General features: G+C 42.9%; 1 protein-coding gene across 7 annotated transcripts in view; it reads left to right on the plus strand.

Annotated features, from left to right (window-relative positions):
- The window catches only part of Ten-a (Teneurin-a transmembrane protein), a 117,967-nt gene that overhangs the window by 97,633 nt on the left and 2,605 nt on the right, over window positions 1-17,729 (plus strand). For 4 of the 7 annotated variants that reach the window (XM_088044292.1, XM_088044297.1, XM_088044295.1 and 1 more), the window contains 16 exons: window positions 3,854-4,125; window positions 4,579-4,698; window positions 4,747-5,589; window positions 5,874-6,278; window positions 6,752-6,937; window positions 7,228-7,374; window positions 9,062-9,269; window positions 10,106-10,132; window positions 11,763-11,882; window positions 13,017-13,184; window positions 13,227-14,078; window positions 14,336-14,477; window positions 14,528-14,779; window positions 14,827-15,747; window positions 15,794-17,448; window positions 17,494-17,694. In XM_088044292.1, the coding sequence (XP_087900418.1) occupies window positions 3,854-4,125; window positions 4,579-4,698; window positions 4,747-5,589; window positions 5,874-6,278; window positions 6,752-6,937; window positions 7,228-7,374; window positions 9,062-9,269; window positions 10,106-10,132; window positions 11,763-11,882; window positions 13,017-13,184; window positions 13,227-14,078; window positions 14,336-14,477; window positions 14,528-14,779; window positions 14,827-15,747; window positions 15,794-17,448; window positions 17,494-17,694 (6,519 nt within the window). The remainder of the gene's footprint in view (window positions 1-3,853; window positions 4,126-4,578; window positions 4,699-4,746; window positions 5,590-5,873; window positions 6,279-6,751; window positions 6,938-7,227; window positions 7,375-9,061; window positions 9,270-10,105; window positions 10,133-11,762; window positions 11,883-13,016; window positions 13,185-13,226; window positions 14,079-14,335; window positions 14,478-14,527; window positions 14,780-14,826; window positions 15,748-15,793; window positions 17,449-17,493; window positions 17,695-17,729) is intronic. The other 3 variants (XM_088044294.1, XM_088044299.1, XM_088044293.1) reach the window with 2 other exon arrangements.

Consider the following 17,729-nt stretch of genomic DNA (forward strand, 5'->3'; position numbering starts at 1 on the left):
TAACTTAGTTTTAGTTGGTGCTGCCTCCGAGTCACTTTTTAATTTAGTAGAGTTTTGTCGCAGTCTATTGATTTTTAATTGACTTTCTTTTAATATCGCGTTTAGTGGAGGCTCTTTTTGTTCTCAAGTGTATCACTACTAAAGAAAATGAGGAAATGAGACCATCACAATTAAAAATTTAAAAGCTTTTAATTTTTCTTTGAGAGTTTCCGTTACAGTGTAAATTATTGGCGATAAAAGTTCAAAAATTCCACAAAGGAGCTTATTAATTCTGATTTTATTACCCGAAAAGATAACTCTTGCTTCGTGAGAATTTAACGGATGGTTGCATTTTGGTCTGTTTTGAATGAATGACCAAGCTGGATTTTCTTGGTAGGAAGCAATAAAAGCCACCCTCTGCTTGTATTTTTGAAACTACGTCAATGACCTGCCCGTTTCCACACATTCCACATGTTTTCGTAATTTCCCAATCATTTCCCCAACCTTTCAAAACAAAACTCCCATTTCTATTCATGACCAGGCAAAAACCAAGATACCCCTTGCATTTTAGCGCAACGTTTCCATTTTGCAATTTAAATCGTTCTTCCTTGAGCATTGTTCGCCTTCCAATAGTGCGTTAATAGACTAGCAATTTTCGGGGTGAATTTAATTAAATCCGAAACAATATTGTCTATACAAAAAACGATCAATTCCTAAATACGGTCGTGTTTTTTTTTTAGATTTGATTGTGGGTGGTTCGCTTCCGAGTTACTAATAAAGCAGTGACCGGAATAGAACGTGATCCCGGATTTTATTTATTTCAGATCGACGGATTTGCATTTCTTGTGCTGTCGCGGTGATTCATTTAGGTGGCACTCTAGAGACAATTAAACTTGCCGGTTCCAATTAGTGTCAATCATTCCGTACAGAAACTCCCGAACGGAATATGCGATCCTGGTTCAATGGAAATGTTAATAATAGAAATAGCAATGTGTGGAGGCGGCGATCATGAGATAATTTCATCCGAGTGCTAATTACGCGGTTATTTCCTTGCGCCGGTCTTGCGACTGGTCAAAATTTCTCTATTTTGCGCTAAAAAGCAATTAAAACTAACGAGCTCCCAGGGCCGAAATACAACGTCGGAGCAACTAATCATTTAATTAACATGAGAGTTAATTAGAATTGTGTCAAAGGGAGAAAATCAGCAATTTTCGTTTATTTTTGACCGGAATGGAGCGCCCCAGTGATTTTTCTGTGTAACTAAACAATGCGAGTTGATAACTCTGCATTACACCGCTTTCCGCGTCATTTAACGGAGTAATAAAATTGCCATGTAATGTCTTATAGATTAAGTTTAAATTTCGAATAAGCTATATAAATGTAAATTCGAAGGCAGTCGCAGCGGAGGTGTTGCCGCCTTTAATCCATCAATTTATCTCCAAGATCGTGTAATTACTCGATACTTTTATACCGGGCGATATTTTTACGGCACTTGAAAGTTTGATTCGTTGGATGATAAACGAGTTGTTTGTCCCCGGAGCAGCAAATTGCTCTTTATTGGTCGCAATGACCTTTCAATTGGATTTATAGCCTAATTGATCAAACTAATAAAGAAGTCTTTGTTGTTTTACAGCCGACTGTAAAACCAGTGATTATGTAAAACGAAAAATCTTTAACCGAATAATTACAACAGATCTAATGCATATTAATATTGAGGCTGCATGCCCGTTATCATGCAAATTTGATAGCGGAATAAAAGCAATTTGTATCAATGGTTTATTTATATTGGATTTCTGGGACATCGGGCTTGGGGGCAGTCGGTCGTGTAATTGCATTTTCATAAGCAATAACGATGCATCGGATATGGTGAGTCAGAAAGCGGCAAAAATTGACATGGTATTGGGGAAAAAACGGACAAAATGGGGCACAATTGACGTCAGATTAAACTAGGGATACACACTTTTAAACGTTAGACAATTGGAAAACAATATCTGAAAGGGGACGTGAAAATAAATACAGCTGGAAAAAAACGTATCCAATCCAAGTCTAGACACATTGTACGGTTTCATGGGATACAAACAATAAAAAAGTACCCCGGCGCTAATACAAATTCTGTTAAATTAATGCTAATCAAGTCATAAAACTCGCGTAATTAAATAAAAGCAAATTTATGTTGCCAGGTGAACTTGTTGCTGCCACTCTGCATCCCCGAAACATTTTAAATAAACTAGAAACTAAAATAAATCAAATTTAAGAGTGACGCGTAAACAGAATTATTTTAATGGGACTTCGTTCAATCACTGTGATTGCATTTTTGATTGGTTTTCGCTGATTTGTGATCATAAACTAATAGATATAAATGGAATTGACAGAACTTTTTTTTCGAGATTAAAAATAACATCATTTTGATGACTTGCACCTTGTATTAATGGTATTTCCTGCAACCCGATGAGATTATCCCCCCTAGCCTCGGATCCAATTTGTCCAAGTTTTTAATATCAGAGGGTGCATTCATAAGCCAGAGCCCACATCTCCAACGTAATCAGTGCATGCAAGTCCCAAACCTAGTCAAGTCGGGTCTCTTCGGGATTAAAGTAGAGCCGTCCGTTCGTGTCATTGCACCGAATCAGATCAGCATAGATTGGATTTTTGAGCAGTGTTTGATTCACATTACATGTTTAATGGTGGGGTGTCCCATGCGATTATTTCCACCACCGATCGGTTCGTCAACTGTAATGCAATATTCCATTCGTGTGTCGCACAGACGGCCGAATCAACCACCGTGAAATCATTTCAACTCCCATTTACTTTCATCGTGGCCTTTTGTTCGGAATTATTCGACCAAGTTTAATTAGATTTGTTTAGAATTGCATCCTGGAGACGTCGCACCTTCGGTGGGGAAAACTACCACTACTTTTGAGGCGAGAACGGTGTAAATAAAAAGTTTTAATTGAATTTGGTCGCGTTTGTCTTTTGCGGCTGCTGAAACAGACGCTCAACAGCCGAAGGATACAAAAAACGCATTAAAATTCATATGAGAACGCTGCAAAATTGATGAAGACTGCTTAGAACTCTAGGCTCGTTAAACATTTGTACAAGACCGTCAAGTTTCCTTAGATCTTGCGAACAATAGGACAAGTGCGGCATCCGACTATTGACTTCGCGCCGCAAATACCACCGACAAATTCTTTCTTTTTTAGCTCAAAGACAATGCTTGTTGTCGGAGAGCGATACTCACAAATGGTGGATGCGCCGGGAAATGCCAAAGTTCAAGCAGGGTTTGTAAATATTTTATTTCACTGACTACTTTTACATGAGAAATAGAAAACTTGTTTTTAGATCGCTTACCTAATTAACACAGAAAGAAATCCCATTACAAAATCGGCAGGATTTTAATTTTCTATCGTCTCTAATTACACAGAAAAGGTCGTTTAAAAAAACATTTCAATGAAACAACCTAGAGAAATATTTTACCAGAAGCAACAGTATCCTCAATGCATTATTAATTTTTATACATAATTTATTAAGTCGTTCTGATTTTCTCTGGGAATATTTTATGGGCTGTCGAGTTCTTTTTGCCATAAAAAGCATCAGCGTTTTCGACTCGGGAAACTTCAAATAAAACATAACGAGACAGTTCATAATAAAATCAGACATCAAAACCAACACAGAGATTTATTGACAATTTTTTTAACTATTGGAATATTTTGTTGAAAAAAATGATGGATAGCCTTCCGTCATTAAAATCCAATATAGAGTAATATATCAAATTAATCAATTATCTGTCTATGAACCAAATTACTCGTTTAAACAATCAATGATTTATGTTAATTGGTATTTTGATGTGGTCGGCATAATTTTTTTTGCTTTCCAGACTCGCTCCGGGTCTGCAGCAGACGCAGCTTTCGCAGCAGCTCCCTGCTAGCAGCAACACTCTCCAAGGGGGTCCTCAGCAGTCACCTCTGGTGATGCCCGTGTTCCCCCTTCGCCCGGCTCAATCAGCCCATCCTCCACATTACTCGCCGTATTCCCCGTCCAGGTTCCACATCGACAAAAGATGTCAACACCGATGTTCATGGAAGTGTCTCAGCATCGGCTTGATCCTGTTGGCGGTCGCTTTAACCGCCATGTTGGCGTATTTCGCAGGTAGTTAAATGGATTTTACGGGTCTTTGTTGTCGCCGTGATTTGTTGTAACGTGCCGCATTGTAAATTTCAGGGATTGCCCGAGCCATTTTATATCTAAACATAACCGTTAAATGGGTACATTGTACCCTGTATATCGCGAAAATTGGCGTAACAAGAACTCGCGCACTGATCGAAGTAATGCCGGAACGGTTTGGTTTTATGTCCGGGAATGATGGGAATCAAATAAATTGTACGGAAGCTGCAACAAGTCATGGTTTGATTGATACTGTGGGAAATATGCAAGCTTCAGGGGTAATGAGCGTGACGAATTTTTAGTGATTGGTAATTTCGAAAGTTACCACCCCAATACAGGTGTTCGATTATTACTTGAAACGCCGCTTTTCCTATTTTCCACGGTGCGGCTCACAATTATCTGCATGTTTATGCCCATTAACGGTTGACCCCTCCGCAGCTGTCAGTTCAATGAAACCGAACATGGATCCATCGAACTGCATTCTAGTGCAAGACGTGAAAGACGTAACCCACGACCAAATGACACAAGGCTCCGTGTCGACGCAAATGCCAACCGAAGGTACGACGACGCGAGGCGTCGGCAGGAATCAAAATGTCTCATTTTTAGAATCCCTCCCGACGAGTACTGCAGAGCATTCAAGCGCCACAACGCAACACAGCTCTCTGCAGCCACCGCAACAACGCAGCCAACCGCAGACACAATGGCCGCCGTTGCCGCTGTTAGAACAGAGGGAACTCAACACGCTGCACACGGTGACGATACCACCATATCAATTCTGGAATTCCGAGTTCCGGAACAAACAGCCGGCATTTATCCGATTTAATTTCACACTGCCTTGGGGCGCAAACTTCGCCGTGTTCGGACGGCGGAACGTAGCGCCGAGCGTGACGCAGTATGACTTCGTAGAGTTTATCAAAGGAGGGAGGTTAGATCATCGACTGAGGAAGCGACAAGTTGACGATGATGACGACGAGGATGACGTCGCGCCGTTTAGGTTTGCTTACGAGAATCGGAACGCGAGAACTGATGTCTTGGACAGCATCTCCAACTCGTACGAGGGTACAAGGAAGATCCTGGCTGACTCCGAGCCGAAAGGACCCTTCTACGTGCCTCACAACATTAAACTAACTTATCCAACGGATTTATCGACGGATTTACCCCATCCCACTCTGGATCTAGGGTTAGCTATCGATGAACACGTGATTGCGAAACGGGAAGCCGATATGGAACCGATGCTGGTTAACGTCAGTCTCCTGCAATATTTGGACACGGGCCGCTGGTTCCTGTCGGTCTATAACGACGAACTTCAGCCGCACAGTGTATCTTTGATCATTTCCGAAGCGGAGGGTGTCAGCACGACTTGTCCTAACGACTGTTCAGGGCGCGGATCCTGCTACCTGGGCAAGTGCGATTGCATCGACGGCTTTCAAGGGATCGACTGCTCTAAGAGTGAGTATTTACTTTATCTACCGCTCTGTTCCCAATTCCATTACGAAGCTCTCGGACAAACAGAACCGCCATTAATAACGACGACGGTTGGCGACGCATCGATCGCTGAACTTCCACATTTCCACCATTTTACTAATCATAATAACAATTGTTTATTCAAGTACAAAAAAGACAACACAAGAGCTTTCACCGTTCGATTTTATAACCAAAATTTCAGAGATCTATTAGCTTCATTTCGAAAACAATACCCTTTTGTTTCCATCCAGCTAATTATTGCGTTCCAGGTGTCTGCCCAGTCCTGTGTTCCGGACATGGCCAATACGGCGGTGGTCTATGCCACTGCGAAGAGGGTTGGAAAGGCGCCGAATGTGACATTCCCGAGAGCGACTGTCGCGTCGCCGATTGTTCTGGTCACGGTCAATGCGTTCGCGGCTCCTGCCATTGCAAACCGGGATGGAAAGGAGAAACGTGTGAAGAACCTGACTGTGAAGATCCCACCTGCTCGGAGCATGGCGCTTGTGTCCACGGCCAGTGTTATTGTAAAGCCGGCTGGAAGGGTCCACGATGCGATGTCATCGACGAGCAGGTCCACAAATGTCTCCCCACTTGTTCAGATCATGGGGTGTACGACTTGGAAGCCGCAAAGTGCATCTGTAATAGACACTGGACGGGTCTTGACTGCTCCCAAGGTGAGGAAAAACTCATATTGTTTTTAGGACGTTCTCGCCAACTGAATACCAATCTGCGAGATGAAAAAAGTTTCCCGAGATCATTAAGCGACATAAAAACATCCAGCTGGCGTTTGCCAACTCCTCTTCTCACCCTCGACTTTTACGAGGCGTTATATCGAACAGGCCATCGGAGAGGCGGTGTTAAGGCACCTTAATGTCTTTATGGCTTTCCCTAAACGCGGGGACTGATAATAATAAGAAAGGCCACAGGGTAAATGCAACTAGAGGATCTAGCGCAAAGTCAAATTTTTCTCTGGAAACTGAAACTCCCACAAATCTGAAACAACTTGTCTTATTGGGCAATGAATTTTTTATCAGTCTCGACTTCGAGCCCACACATTGCTATTTTTAGTATCATCATCAAGTAAAGAAAAAATATCCTCTTAAGCGTTTTCCTTGGGGATGTCGTGTTATGTTTGATGTATTTCCAGCTCTGTGCAACTTGGATTGTGGCCCCCATGGTCGTTGCGACTCCGGAAAATGTCGATGCGATCCCGGATGGACAGGCCCAAGATGCGAGCAACTTCCCTGCGACCCCAGATGTCAGGAACACGGGCAATGCAGAAACGGAACCTGCGTGTGTTCCCAGGGTTGGAACGGGCGGCATTGCACCCTCCGTGAGTACTTTGCAACCCTTTCACAGGATTATAACGTTAGTAGATATCAATAGAACAGAGTATAATCTACAATTTGGGTCCAGAAGTAACAATTTGATATCTACTTACGTTTACGCTCGAAAACTAATTTACTTATCTCACATAGCTTCCTCATCTCTATTCTCACGCGCTAGCTCCATCTAACCGTGGAAATTAATACGTTCTCTACGTGTAATTATCATTTCAGCATGCTTCACGAAACGGGCTTTACTTTCATCGTAATTGCTTGTGAATTTCCGTGTCTTTTTCAGCTGGTTGCGAAAACGGCTGTTCCGGTCATGGTCAATGCACCCTCGAAGAAGGTCTCTACAAATGCGTGTGCATCCAAGGATGGGCGGGTTCCGATTGCAGCATTCCTCTAGAAATGAATTGCAACGACGACGTGGACAACGATCACGGTAACGTTTCTCTCCCTTATCGTTGTAGTCATAACTCCCTCTTTGGGTTCTTTCAATTTTTCTCCCTTTCAATTCGTGCCTCTACCAACCGCTTTATTGATCAAACTCGCAAAATCGCATCACTTTCCCGCTAACCCCTTTCTGCTTTTCTTCCTCATTCACCTGCCTCTCTAATTTACGGATGTTACCCTAAAAATGTTACGCTTTGACGAAGACGAAATTCGATGGGGTGTCTAAAAACATTACTTTAAAGTTTTTAGTCGATGGAAAAAATACATTTGATACTCCCTGTTTTATTGCCTGTCATGTGTGGGGGCTCTTGGACGTGACTTGCATTACAGAGGCGCAGTGACACCCTGCACAAATCTGGTTACAACTGCCTCATGTTTATGTTGAAGCTACGATAGCGCTTGAGCGATGATTGATGACGTTATTATCGTGAGCATTGAGGGACGAAAAAGGTTTTTTCTGCAGTTTAAGAACAGAAATAAATTTCAATTATAGAGGCATATACTTGTTGAAATTCCGGAGCGCTATTTCGTTGGGGGTAATTATTATTCTTTATAAAGGGTAAATGAAAAATAACCTGTACGTGTAAGGGGGCTTTGTCATTTATGGGCTCACAACACCTCTGCATATTAAGTACAATAAAAATTAAAAAAAATCATAATGTTTTTCCTAGAGTCGATAGTAAAACATGCAAGTCCGGAAGTTAAAAATAAATAGAGGTTTTATTATTTTGAGCACGAGTATCGACTGCACTAATTTAAGTCATAGTGGAAAACAAACAGTTTTTATAAATTTTTATTTTGCGAACGAACTAAAATTGCTTTTTTTTAAATATAAAGTTGTAATTCTGGTTATCTTCACTCTATGGTAATGAAATTCGGGGAGTTACTTCATTAAAGCACGAGTATCAAAAAACAAACTGGTGAGTTGTACTGCAAGTGAGACAGTTTTTGGAAATTTTTGTTTGGGAGATGACTAAAAATTTCAATTTTTTAAAAACAAAAATTTGAAATTCTGATAATGACATTTGTGAGTGTTATATTGAGCACAAGTATCAACTCCACTAAATTGAAAAGTTGTGGTGCAAAAAAAACTTTTTTGCGAACAAATTAAAATTTTAAATGTTTTGAATAAAAATTTGTTATTCTGGTAATTTTCACATTATGGTAATGAAATTTGAGGAGTTACTTGCTTACAGCACAAGTATAATATCAACACCTCCAATCTGGAATGTTGTGGTCGAAAAGAGACAGTTTATATAAATTTTTATATTGTGAACAAATATTTTCCAATTTCCAGTATCTAGCAAAATTTCGTCTCTCATCGGAGGGTAATTTTCCTTAATGACTTAAGTTTATCAGAATCGTCATCTTTATTGCAGGTTAATGTATAAACTTTGTTTTCTAGTTGGAATAAATCGATTGAAAAATAAAACCTGTGAGATAAAACATTTTGTAAATTTAAATAGTTTGACTGTTTGAAATTTAATATAACATTTCATTGGAGCGATATTTGTTTCTCGTCTCGAATAAAAAGAAAGTCAGCAGAAAATAAGTGCTGTTTGCGGAAAAATTGGCGTATGCAGGTCGTCGTCCTTGATATAGAGGGTGTCTTTGTTGCTATCTCACCCTCGCATGATGTATTCTGCACGTGTTGAACGATTTGTGTTGTTTGCCAGACGGAATGACGGATTGTTCGGACAGCGAGTGTTGCACGCACTCCAGCTGCACAGACCACATCATGTGTCTATCAAGCAACGATCCCGTGGAAGTACTTTTGAGGAAGCAGCCGCCATCGGTGACGGCGTCGTTCTATCAACGTGTCAAGTTCCTGATCGAAGAAAATTCCGTGCAGTCGTATTCCCACATGGATGAATACACCGAGAGGTAAGTGGTCGGCGATGGCGCAGTGTGTCGAGTGATGTCTTAGAGCTTAAAGAGCAGAAATCTAGTCACGCAGACCATTCAAATGCGGCTCACAGGAAATCAGCTCTGCACGTTGAGTCGGAGGTCGGCGGACACTCGCTGGCCGCTTTGCTCGGGCACCGCACACCCCCAGCGGAGCCCCATCCCCCCTGTCCGATACCCCCAATCCGCCCGGAATTCTCCGGGAAATCATTTGTGTCTTGTCTTGTCTGAATCCCTGTGTGCGTCTCCCCGTCTCCGAAGCCCGAGTCTGTCGCTCAGATGCGGACGTAGCGTCCGCTTTTCGGCGCGATTTATACACCGCCGAGACTCAGTCTTTAGTTTTTACTTTGAGATAATGATAGCTGATAGATGTTGGTTTTTATTGGTAATGTGTACGACCCATAGCCTTAGGTACGTATCATGCCGGTGGCGGACACAAGTTGAGCAGCCAATGTTGTTTCACGTTCTTAGCCCGCTTCTGCGTCCGTCCGTTTTTTTTACATATACATTATATATGTTTGTTTGTTTGCTAGTAGACCTTTGCTAACTTGTGTCTGTCATTGTCTGTAGCTAAGATTGTGATTGTGTTGTGTCGTCACGGAAAGGTGTGAGTGAGTGCGTCCGTTTCGAACATGTACCCGGGCCGTCCCGACGGAGACGCCAATATAGCCCTCCGCCGCGACGACCTCCGCTTACGTAGTACGTGCAGCGACGCTCGGCGTCGTTCCGGGCGTCGCCGCAGAGTATTGCCGTGTGGTTAGTAATTGTCCTGTCTTCTGTGTCCCCTATGTCGCTGGTGCAACCTTCACTTGTAGCGAGTTCTGGAATTCCTTTACACCGCGGTAAGTGGCAGCATCTCCCCATGTTCTGTCTGTCTGTCTGTTCGTCTGTCCGTGTGCTGCCTGTAGCCTGCGCTCCCCACGTGCCTCCATCCTCATTTTGTTTTTGTCCGACATTTTATGTACTCTTTACATGTTTGTTCATTTCATGCTTCGTTATCATCCCCGGATCTTTTACGCACATCCGTAAGAGATCTTCGTTTTTTTCCGTTGCATTGAATGTTTCAGCTCTTGTCTCTGTCGCTACGCCATTTGTGACTCGTCCACATTCATTATCATACCATGAATCAATCATGTCTCCCGAAGCTCGACACACACATCAAATCATCATCGGCGTTTTATAAATTGCAATCGAACAGGACGTCCGATTACACGACACGTTGTCCCGTTGCGATTTGTAGTGCGCTGCAATGAAACGTGACCATCGACGGACACCAAAACGACGCGCCAACTGAGAAACAACATTGTACACCTATTAAAATGTATTTACGGATAAATGACGGCTCGGCCGAAGTCCCTCCTCTGTCTTCGTGTCATTGTCAGTTACCCGCGACCTCTGTGCAACCTGTCCTTTACACCCACCCAACACCAGTGCCCTCTTTTGCATCGTTGCATTTTGATCGACCACCATATACACTCATACCGACCGGATTCGCATCTATGTGAAATCCAAAGCGGCGAACGACACACTGCCCACTAAAAAATGTAACTAACTTTTGAGGTGCCATGTCGTTAACTAAATTGTCAATTTTAGGAAAGTCGCAAGGTAGGTAATTTCTCTTTTTTGCCAACCCTGTCTAGCGCCTCATATTGTTAGTGTCATATTTATTATTATCTCGAAAAATCGATTACCAAGTTGACAGTCTTCAACTTGAAAAAAATCGACGTAGCCACAACTTCAACCAACTAAAAACTCCTTGAACTTGTTGAGAATCGCTGACCGGACTCGGCGAAGAACCTGAAAAAAATTACTTATTAAAATTTAATGTGAAACTTTGAAACTTGTAAAAGTTATCGGCTATGAAAATGTTAGAAAACTTTCTGCTTTGGCTACTAAATCGTAAAATTCTGTTTAAATGTGTAATTTCTTCATTTTGCAGCAGTGTTTTTTGAAAAGAGGAGAATTCAGTTCTCAGCAAGTGTGTCTTTCGCCGTCCTCCGCCGGTCGGCACGAAATTGAGAAACCCATTAAAACTTTTGGTGTTATGGTACTTCGATGTTATAAATTTTTAAATTATTTTCATGATTACGTAGTGGTGGAACAATGCCTGCACATTGGACATCGTTGTTGTAATAATGAAGAGCGGCGACAATAAAATCGTTCCGAGTTTTGCAACACGTGCGATTAATTCCACCTGTTCCATTTTATTGTGCTGTAAAATCATTATTGCAGCAAAACACAGCTTATATTTACGGCTTTTATCAATGCTGGGAACGGTGCATGATTAACACGATCGATCGATGGATCGGTTGTGCTTCGAACTTAAAATCGGGTGCTTTGTAATAATTGGGTATTTAGAGCTACGAAGCGACTTTGCACTCTCAAAGCTTGTTCTCATCTTTTCCTTTTTGAGATTGCGAACGTCTCGGATTTGTACGAGTTCGACGTTTGCTTACCGGAATTTGTTAACAGCCGTGTAGCAGTAATGAGAGGTCAAGTTGTAACACCTCAAGGACTTGGAATTGTCGGGATAAGAGTTTCCGTCGATAGGGAATCGAGGTTTGGATTCACTTTAACCAGGCAAGGAGGATGGTAAGTGCTTTATTTTCCTGTTTCGGGTGTTGGCAGTCTGTTTCTCGTTAAAGGCGGATCAGAAGAAGAAAACACTCGTTTTCTTGTATAGAAAAGAAATAGAATTTCGCAACAAATTTTAGAACAATGCAGTTTGTCAAAATTATGAATAATTCATCCATTTGGGGAGCGACCCTTCGCTGCAGAATTTTGCAACCTTTGACATACAGAAGACACTTTATGCTATGCAAGCTTCTTTTAACTAAAAAAGCACGAAAAAATCTAAGCAACAAAAAGAATCTCCTCTAAGATCATTTTGTTTCAGAGCTCAAGCACGTCGGAACTAAATCATGTCGGCTTAAGGGACGCTCTGCAAGTTATTGTTAGCATTTCTAATAGACTCTCGTGAATATCATACATATTTAAAGCCCCTCCCCCCATTAATTCGCGGATTTAGTCCCGGATTTCCCCCACGATCGCCGGATGTACAAATCCTTGGAGTTTTTCTCGAATTAATTATGTACAGGCTGATCACAAAATACTAAACAGATCTCCACGCCGACATAATATTTATTGTTGCAGCTAATTGCCTCCTTGTGTTAATTAAATCGCATTTCCTATTAAAGGAAGCAATGTTTGATGATTAATTAATAAAGCGTACAAAGCGTTCTTCGGATTAGTTTGTCACAAGTTGTTATGCGTTGGAAAATTACAGTAAAATCCATTACTTTGATGTGACTCACTGTGCTGTGTTAAGCTACAGGGTGTTTGTTTATTTATTTACCTGACTGGGTTTTGAGGGTTCACTATTTAAAATGCTTTGATGCATTATTAAGGGTTGCTCGTGGCTTTGTCAATTGTGAAAAATTAATTAACTCAGTTTGATGAAATATAGTTACTTTTGATTATACCCTGTTTTTGTCATTGTCAAGTAAACAACCCTTCTAAGTTTGTGATCGCCAAAGGCTGCCCTTAAAATTCATAGAATCCACCCGAGCAATTAAACACCTAATAAAATAAACTCCGGAGAATAGCAATAGTGTCGTTAATTAGTGTCTTTCCGGCTTTAACAGAAAGAGACTGCTCGCTCTGGGAAATCTAATTTCTTTAATAATTTAATTGTCTCGATCCCACGTCTTGCATTTTTAATGTCAGGTTCGATGTGCTGGTAAACGGAGGCGGCGCAGTAACCCTCCAGTTCCAAAGATCGCCCTTCAAACCCTTGACACGCACCGTTTTCGTCCCTTGGAATCAAATCGTGGTCCTTCCACCTGTCCACATGCAGCTCAATGATGATTCGGACGTGTCAAACCTCCACACCAGGTACGAAATAACCTTAACTAACCTTCTAATCCCAAGTTAAAGCTTCCTCAGCAGGAACCCTGCCATCAACTTTCCGGGGGTTTCCCGCTCTCTCTTTGGGTCCACCGGAACTTTACCGAGCACCTGTGATGACCACGATCCGGAACTGCTGAAACCTGTAATCACCGGAACTTGGATGCCAGAAGCAGTCGGCGGTTTGCCCGGAAGAAGCGTTATTTTCGCCGAAACTCAAATTGTGCAAGAGTCTATACCCATTCCCGGATCCGACTTGCATTTGATGTACCAAAGTTCGCAAGCTACGGGCTATCTAAGCACGATTTACATGCGGCTGACGGGTGATTCTATACCTCCAACTTTAACCCACGTCCATGTAAGAGTGGAAGTCGAGGGCTCGTTGCACGTCAAAACTTACGAAGCCGACCCTGACTTACTTCACATCTTTGCTTGGAACAAAAGAAACGTTTACAAGCAAAAAGTCTACGGGATCGCCCAAGCCAAAGTTTCGATTGGTTATCAACACTCAAGTTGCGTCGAACCAATCTGGGAGACACAAACTGCGGATCTGAAAGGGTTCGACGTCGATATTTCCGATATCGGCGGGTGGGGGTTGGATATCCACCACCACTATAATTTCCACGAGGGTATTTTACAAAAAGGAGATGGTTCGACTCTGCACTTTAAACAGTATCCAAGAACTGTTAATGTCGTGATGGGGACAGGCCTCCAGAGATCGCTGGACTGTCCTGGACAATGCGGAGGACCAGCGAAAGATGCTAAATTGTTAACGCCAGGGTCATTGGCCAGTGGTCCCGATGGGAGTATCTACGTCGGTGATTTTAATTTAGTGAGGAGGATCACTCCTGAGGGAAATGTGTACACAGTCCTCCAATTGAGGTAAGCGCATTGCGTGGAGGCATTTAACAACCCCACTTTTTCGGAAGTTTTATTAATTTTAATATTAATTGGATTTACAGCAACCCTTCTAGGTTTGCCTTGCCTAATTTGGTTTTTTAATACTATTTGATATTCATTACGTAAAAAAATATTTTAAAAATTCCACCCCTTGCAGTATTCAAATTTTGAAATGCTTCAGGTGGCTTTTAAAATTTATAAAATGGGGAAAACTAATAATTTTAGCCTCCTCATTGCAGGGCCACACAAGTTGCCTACCAATACTACTTAACCATTTCCCCCGCCGACGGCCACTTGTACGTCTCTGACCCCGAGAAGCACCAGATTCTCAAAGTCTTATCCCTCGAGCCGGTGCAAGACCCCAGCATTAACAGCGAACCGGTAAGTCACCCATTTACGCTAAAAACTCTCTGGTGACAAATTATATGCAGGTCGTCGGTAACGGTGAACGATGCATACCTGGGGACGATAGTCAATGCGGCGATGAAGGTCCAGCAAAAAATGCTCGTTTAGCTCATCCCAAGGGCCTAGCTATTGCTGCTGACAAAACTATGTATATCGCTGATGGGACCAACATCAGAGCAGTGGATCCCAAAGGGATAATTCATACGCTGATTGGTAATCATGGTCACCATAACCACTGGAGCCCCATTCCGTGTCACGGGGCGCTGCCTGCCAACCAAGTAAGGAATTTCCTAACAATAACCATTTAGCCATTTCCGTGATTTAGGCGCAGCTCCAATGGCCCACGGGGCTGGCTCTGAGCCCCCTCGATGGCTCTCTTCACTTCGTCGACGACCGTTTAGTGCTCAAACTCACTGCTGATATGAAAATCAAAGTTGTGGCAGGGACGCCGCTGCATTGTCACCGGGAGGACAACGTGACCAAAACGCAACCTGACGATGTCTTAGGCACGGTGCTCGCGCTGGCGTTTTCACCCAATGGTGATTTCTACATCGCCGAATCCGACACCCGCAAAGTCAATTATGTCCGCCTTATCGACTCGTCAGGTAAAATCACGCATTTCGCTGGTAAAATTCAAGACCGTACCAGAAACAACTGTGACTGTTCAACCAACGCCACGACGATAAGTCCCAGAGCTAGTGAACCTCCTCCAGCTTGCATCTGTGGCAGCACCGACGAAACCACGAGCAATGCAGAGACTCTATTATCGTCAAACGCGCGTTTCCAAGCTATCTCAGCACTCACGGTGTCTCCTGGGGGAGTTCTGCACGTGGCAGATCAAGGGTCGCTACATATTTTAGCGTTACAGCATTATTTACCCACGCATGATGAAAATGGGGAGTTTAGAATCCCGTACCCTGCAGCTGGGGAAGTTTATGTTTTCAATCGATACGGACAACATGTCGCTACTAAAGACCTTGCATCGGATAAAACGCGGTATTCGTTCCTCTATTCGAAAAATACAAGTTTTGGGAAACTGTCGACTGTTACGGACAGCTCCGGTAATAAAATACAGTTCTTGAGGGATTACAGTAATGCCGTTAGTTCGATTGAAAACACACAAGACCATAAATCCGAACTGAAAATATCAGGAGTGGGGTATTTGGTTAAGTTATCTGAAAAAGGGAGATCGGAGATAGAACTGGACTACGACATGAATTCGGGGCTTCTCACCAGTAGATCAGGGGTGAGTTTCGATACAGTCGAAAAAAGTTTTAATGGTTTTTTTGCAGGGCGGAGAGACTTTCATTTACCAGTACGACTGGATCGGAAGAGCGACAGGCGTGATACTTTCAAGTGGAGAGACACTTGAATTAACTTCGAAGATTGCAGACGATGAAGGGCTAGAAATCACTGTTAGCAAACCACCAACGCAGCTGACAGTCACTGGGAAAGCCAACAAGAAAGTCATCATCATCGACGATTCCGAGGTGACCGAGGCCGTCACTCTCACCAACTCCACGGTCTCGGTGAACTCCGCTTGGGGTGGCCGCATGGAGATCGCCGCCGTGGCTCGGCATCCTCTTCTTGAAGTGTCATTACCTGTAGAAGCCGAGATGTTGCCTGTGTGGTCAGAGCAGACCACAGTCTTCGGCGAAGACATCCAAAATTTCATGTCGACGGCGTTCTCTCTCGTCGGGGATGTGCGCAACCCTCAACAAACCCTCAATCGGGAAATCTACGTTAACAATACAAAAATCCTTTGCATCGAATTCGACCAATTCACAAGCAAAGAAATATTTTACGACCACGACAAACTGCCATTATTGACAATAACATACGACCCTGCAGGGTTGCCATTAGCATATATTCCACACAATGGTGCGGACACACTAAACATATCATACGACACCTTCAACAGAATCGATGCGTGGAAATGGGGGACAAGTGAGTTGAAATATAGCTATGACAGACACGGATTGCTGTCAGAAATCACGAGTAGTTTGGATGGTACGCAGATGTTTACATACAACGATTGGAACATGTTGGCGAAGATAACATTAGCTAGTCAAAGAAGTTTTTCGTTGTCGTACGACGATGATGGAGGGTTACGACATGTTACATTACCTAGTGCAACAAAACATTCGTTTAGTTTGCAGCCCTCTTTGGGCTTTTTACGGGTCACTTACACCCCTCCAGGGAGTGTAAGAGCGTACTTACAACATTTCTCCCATTCTGGTCAACTTCTACAGACTGTTTTCCCGGGGGAAGGAGCTCGAGTTGTGTATCGGTACAACACGAATGGAAGGTTGAGGGAAGTTGTACACGGCGACGGAAAAACACTGTACCACTACTCTGAAACTTCTGGATTACCCAGCCAGATTTCCCACGTCGAGCCAGATCTGGAATACCGATGGGACTATCAGTACATCGGTGGATTACTCATGGAAGAAAGGATCGACTTTGGTGCCAAAACTGGACTGAGCAACGCCAAGTTTACCTACGACTACGACAATAATTACAGATTAATAGCAGCGCAGGGACGAATTGGAGGACAGAATTTACCGCAGTACAACTTGGCGTACAATTTCAAGAGTGGGGCTCTGGAAATGATTGGTTTGTTTAAAATTAATAAACCGAAGAACAACGAGACGCAAGTGTACGACGGAACCGCTCTTTTTTCAAGAAGTATAAGCTCGCGGTTTTTGGAGACGCAAGTTGCTTTGACTATTCATGGCATGGAGGTGTTCAGGATGGAATTCAATCATGACATGCACGGAAGGATCTCGCAAACGAGGACCTACACCCGGAATGTTGGTGTTAATCCTTACACTAACATCAAGAATTACACTTGGGACTGTGACGGACAGTTGTTGGGGGTCGAAGCGCAAGAGCCCTGGGGCTTCAGATATGACGATAATGGGAACATGTTGTCCCTTACCTACAGGTGAGTGAAACAGAGATTTTGACGCCGCTAAATCTGGAATTACAGAGGGAATACCATACCAATGGAATACAACGCCATGGATCGCATCATCAAATTCGGTGAGGGTCAATACAAATACGACAGCCGCGGTCTTGTGGTTCAAAACGCCCGTGAAGAAAAATTCCACTATAATGCAAAAGGGCTGCTGGTGCGCGCGACAAAAAGAGGACGTTTCGATGTTCGTTATTTCTATGATCACTTGGACAGGTTTGTTTCAGTCATTCTTTAAAAATTCCTCCAAC

This window comes from Gnatocerus cornutus, chromosome 8 (genome assembly GCF_029298725.1).
Source record: "Gnatocerus cornutus isolate USDA-ARS CGAHR chromosome 8, icGnaCorn1.1, whole genome shotgun sequence".
Lineage (NCBI taxonomy): Eukaryota > Metazoa > Arthropoda > Insecta > Coleoptera > Tenebrionidae > Gnatocerus > Gnatocerus cornutus.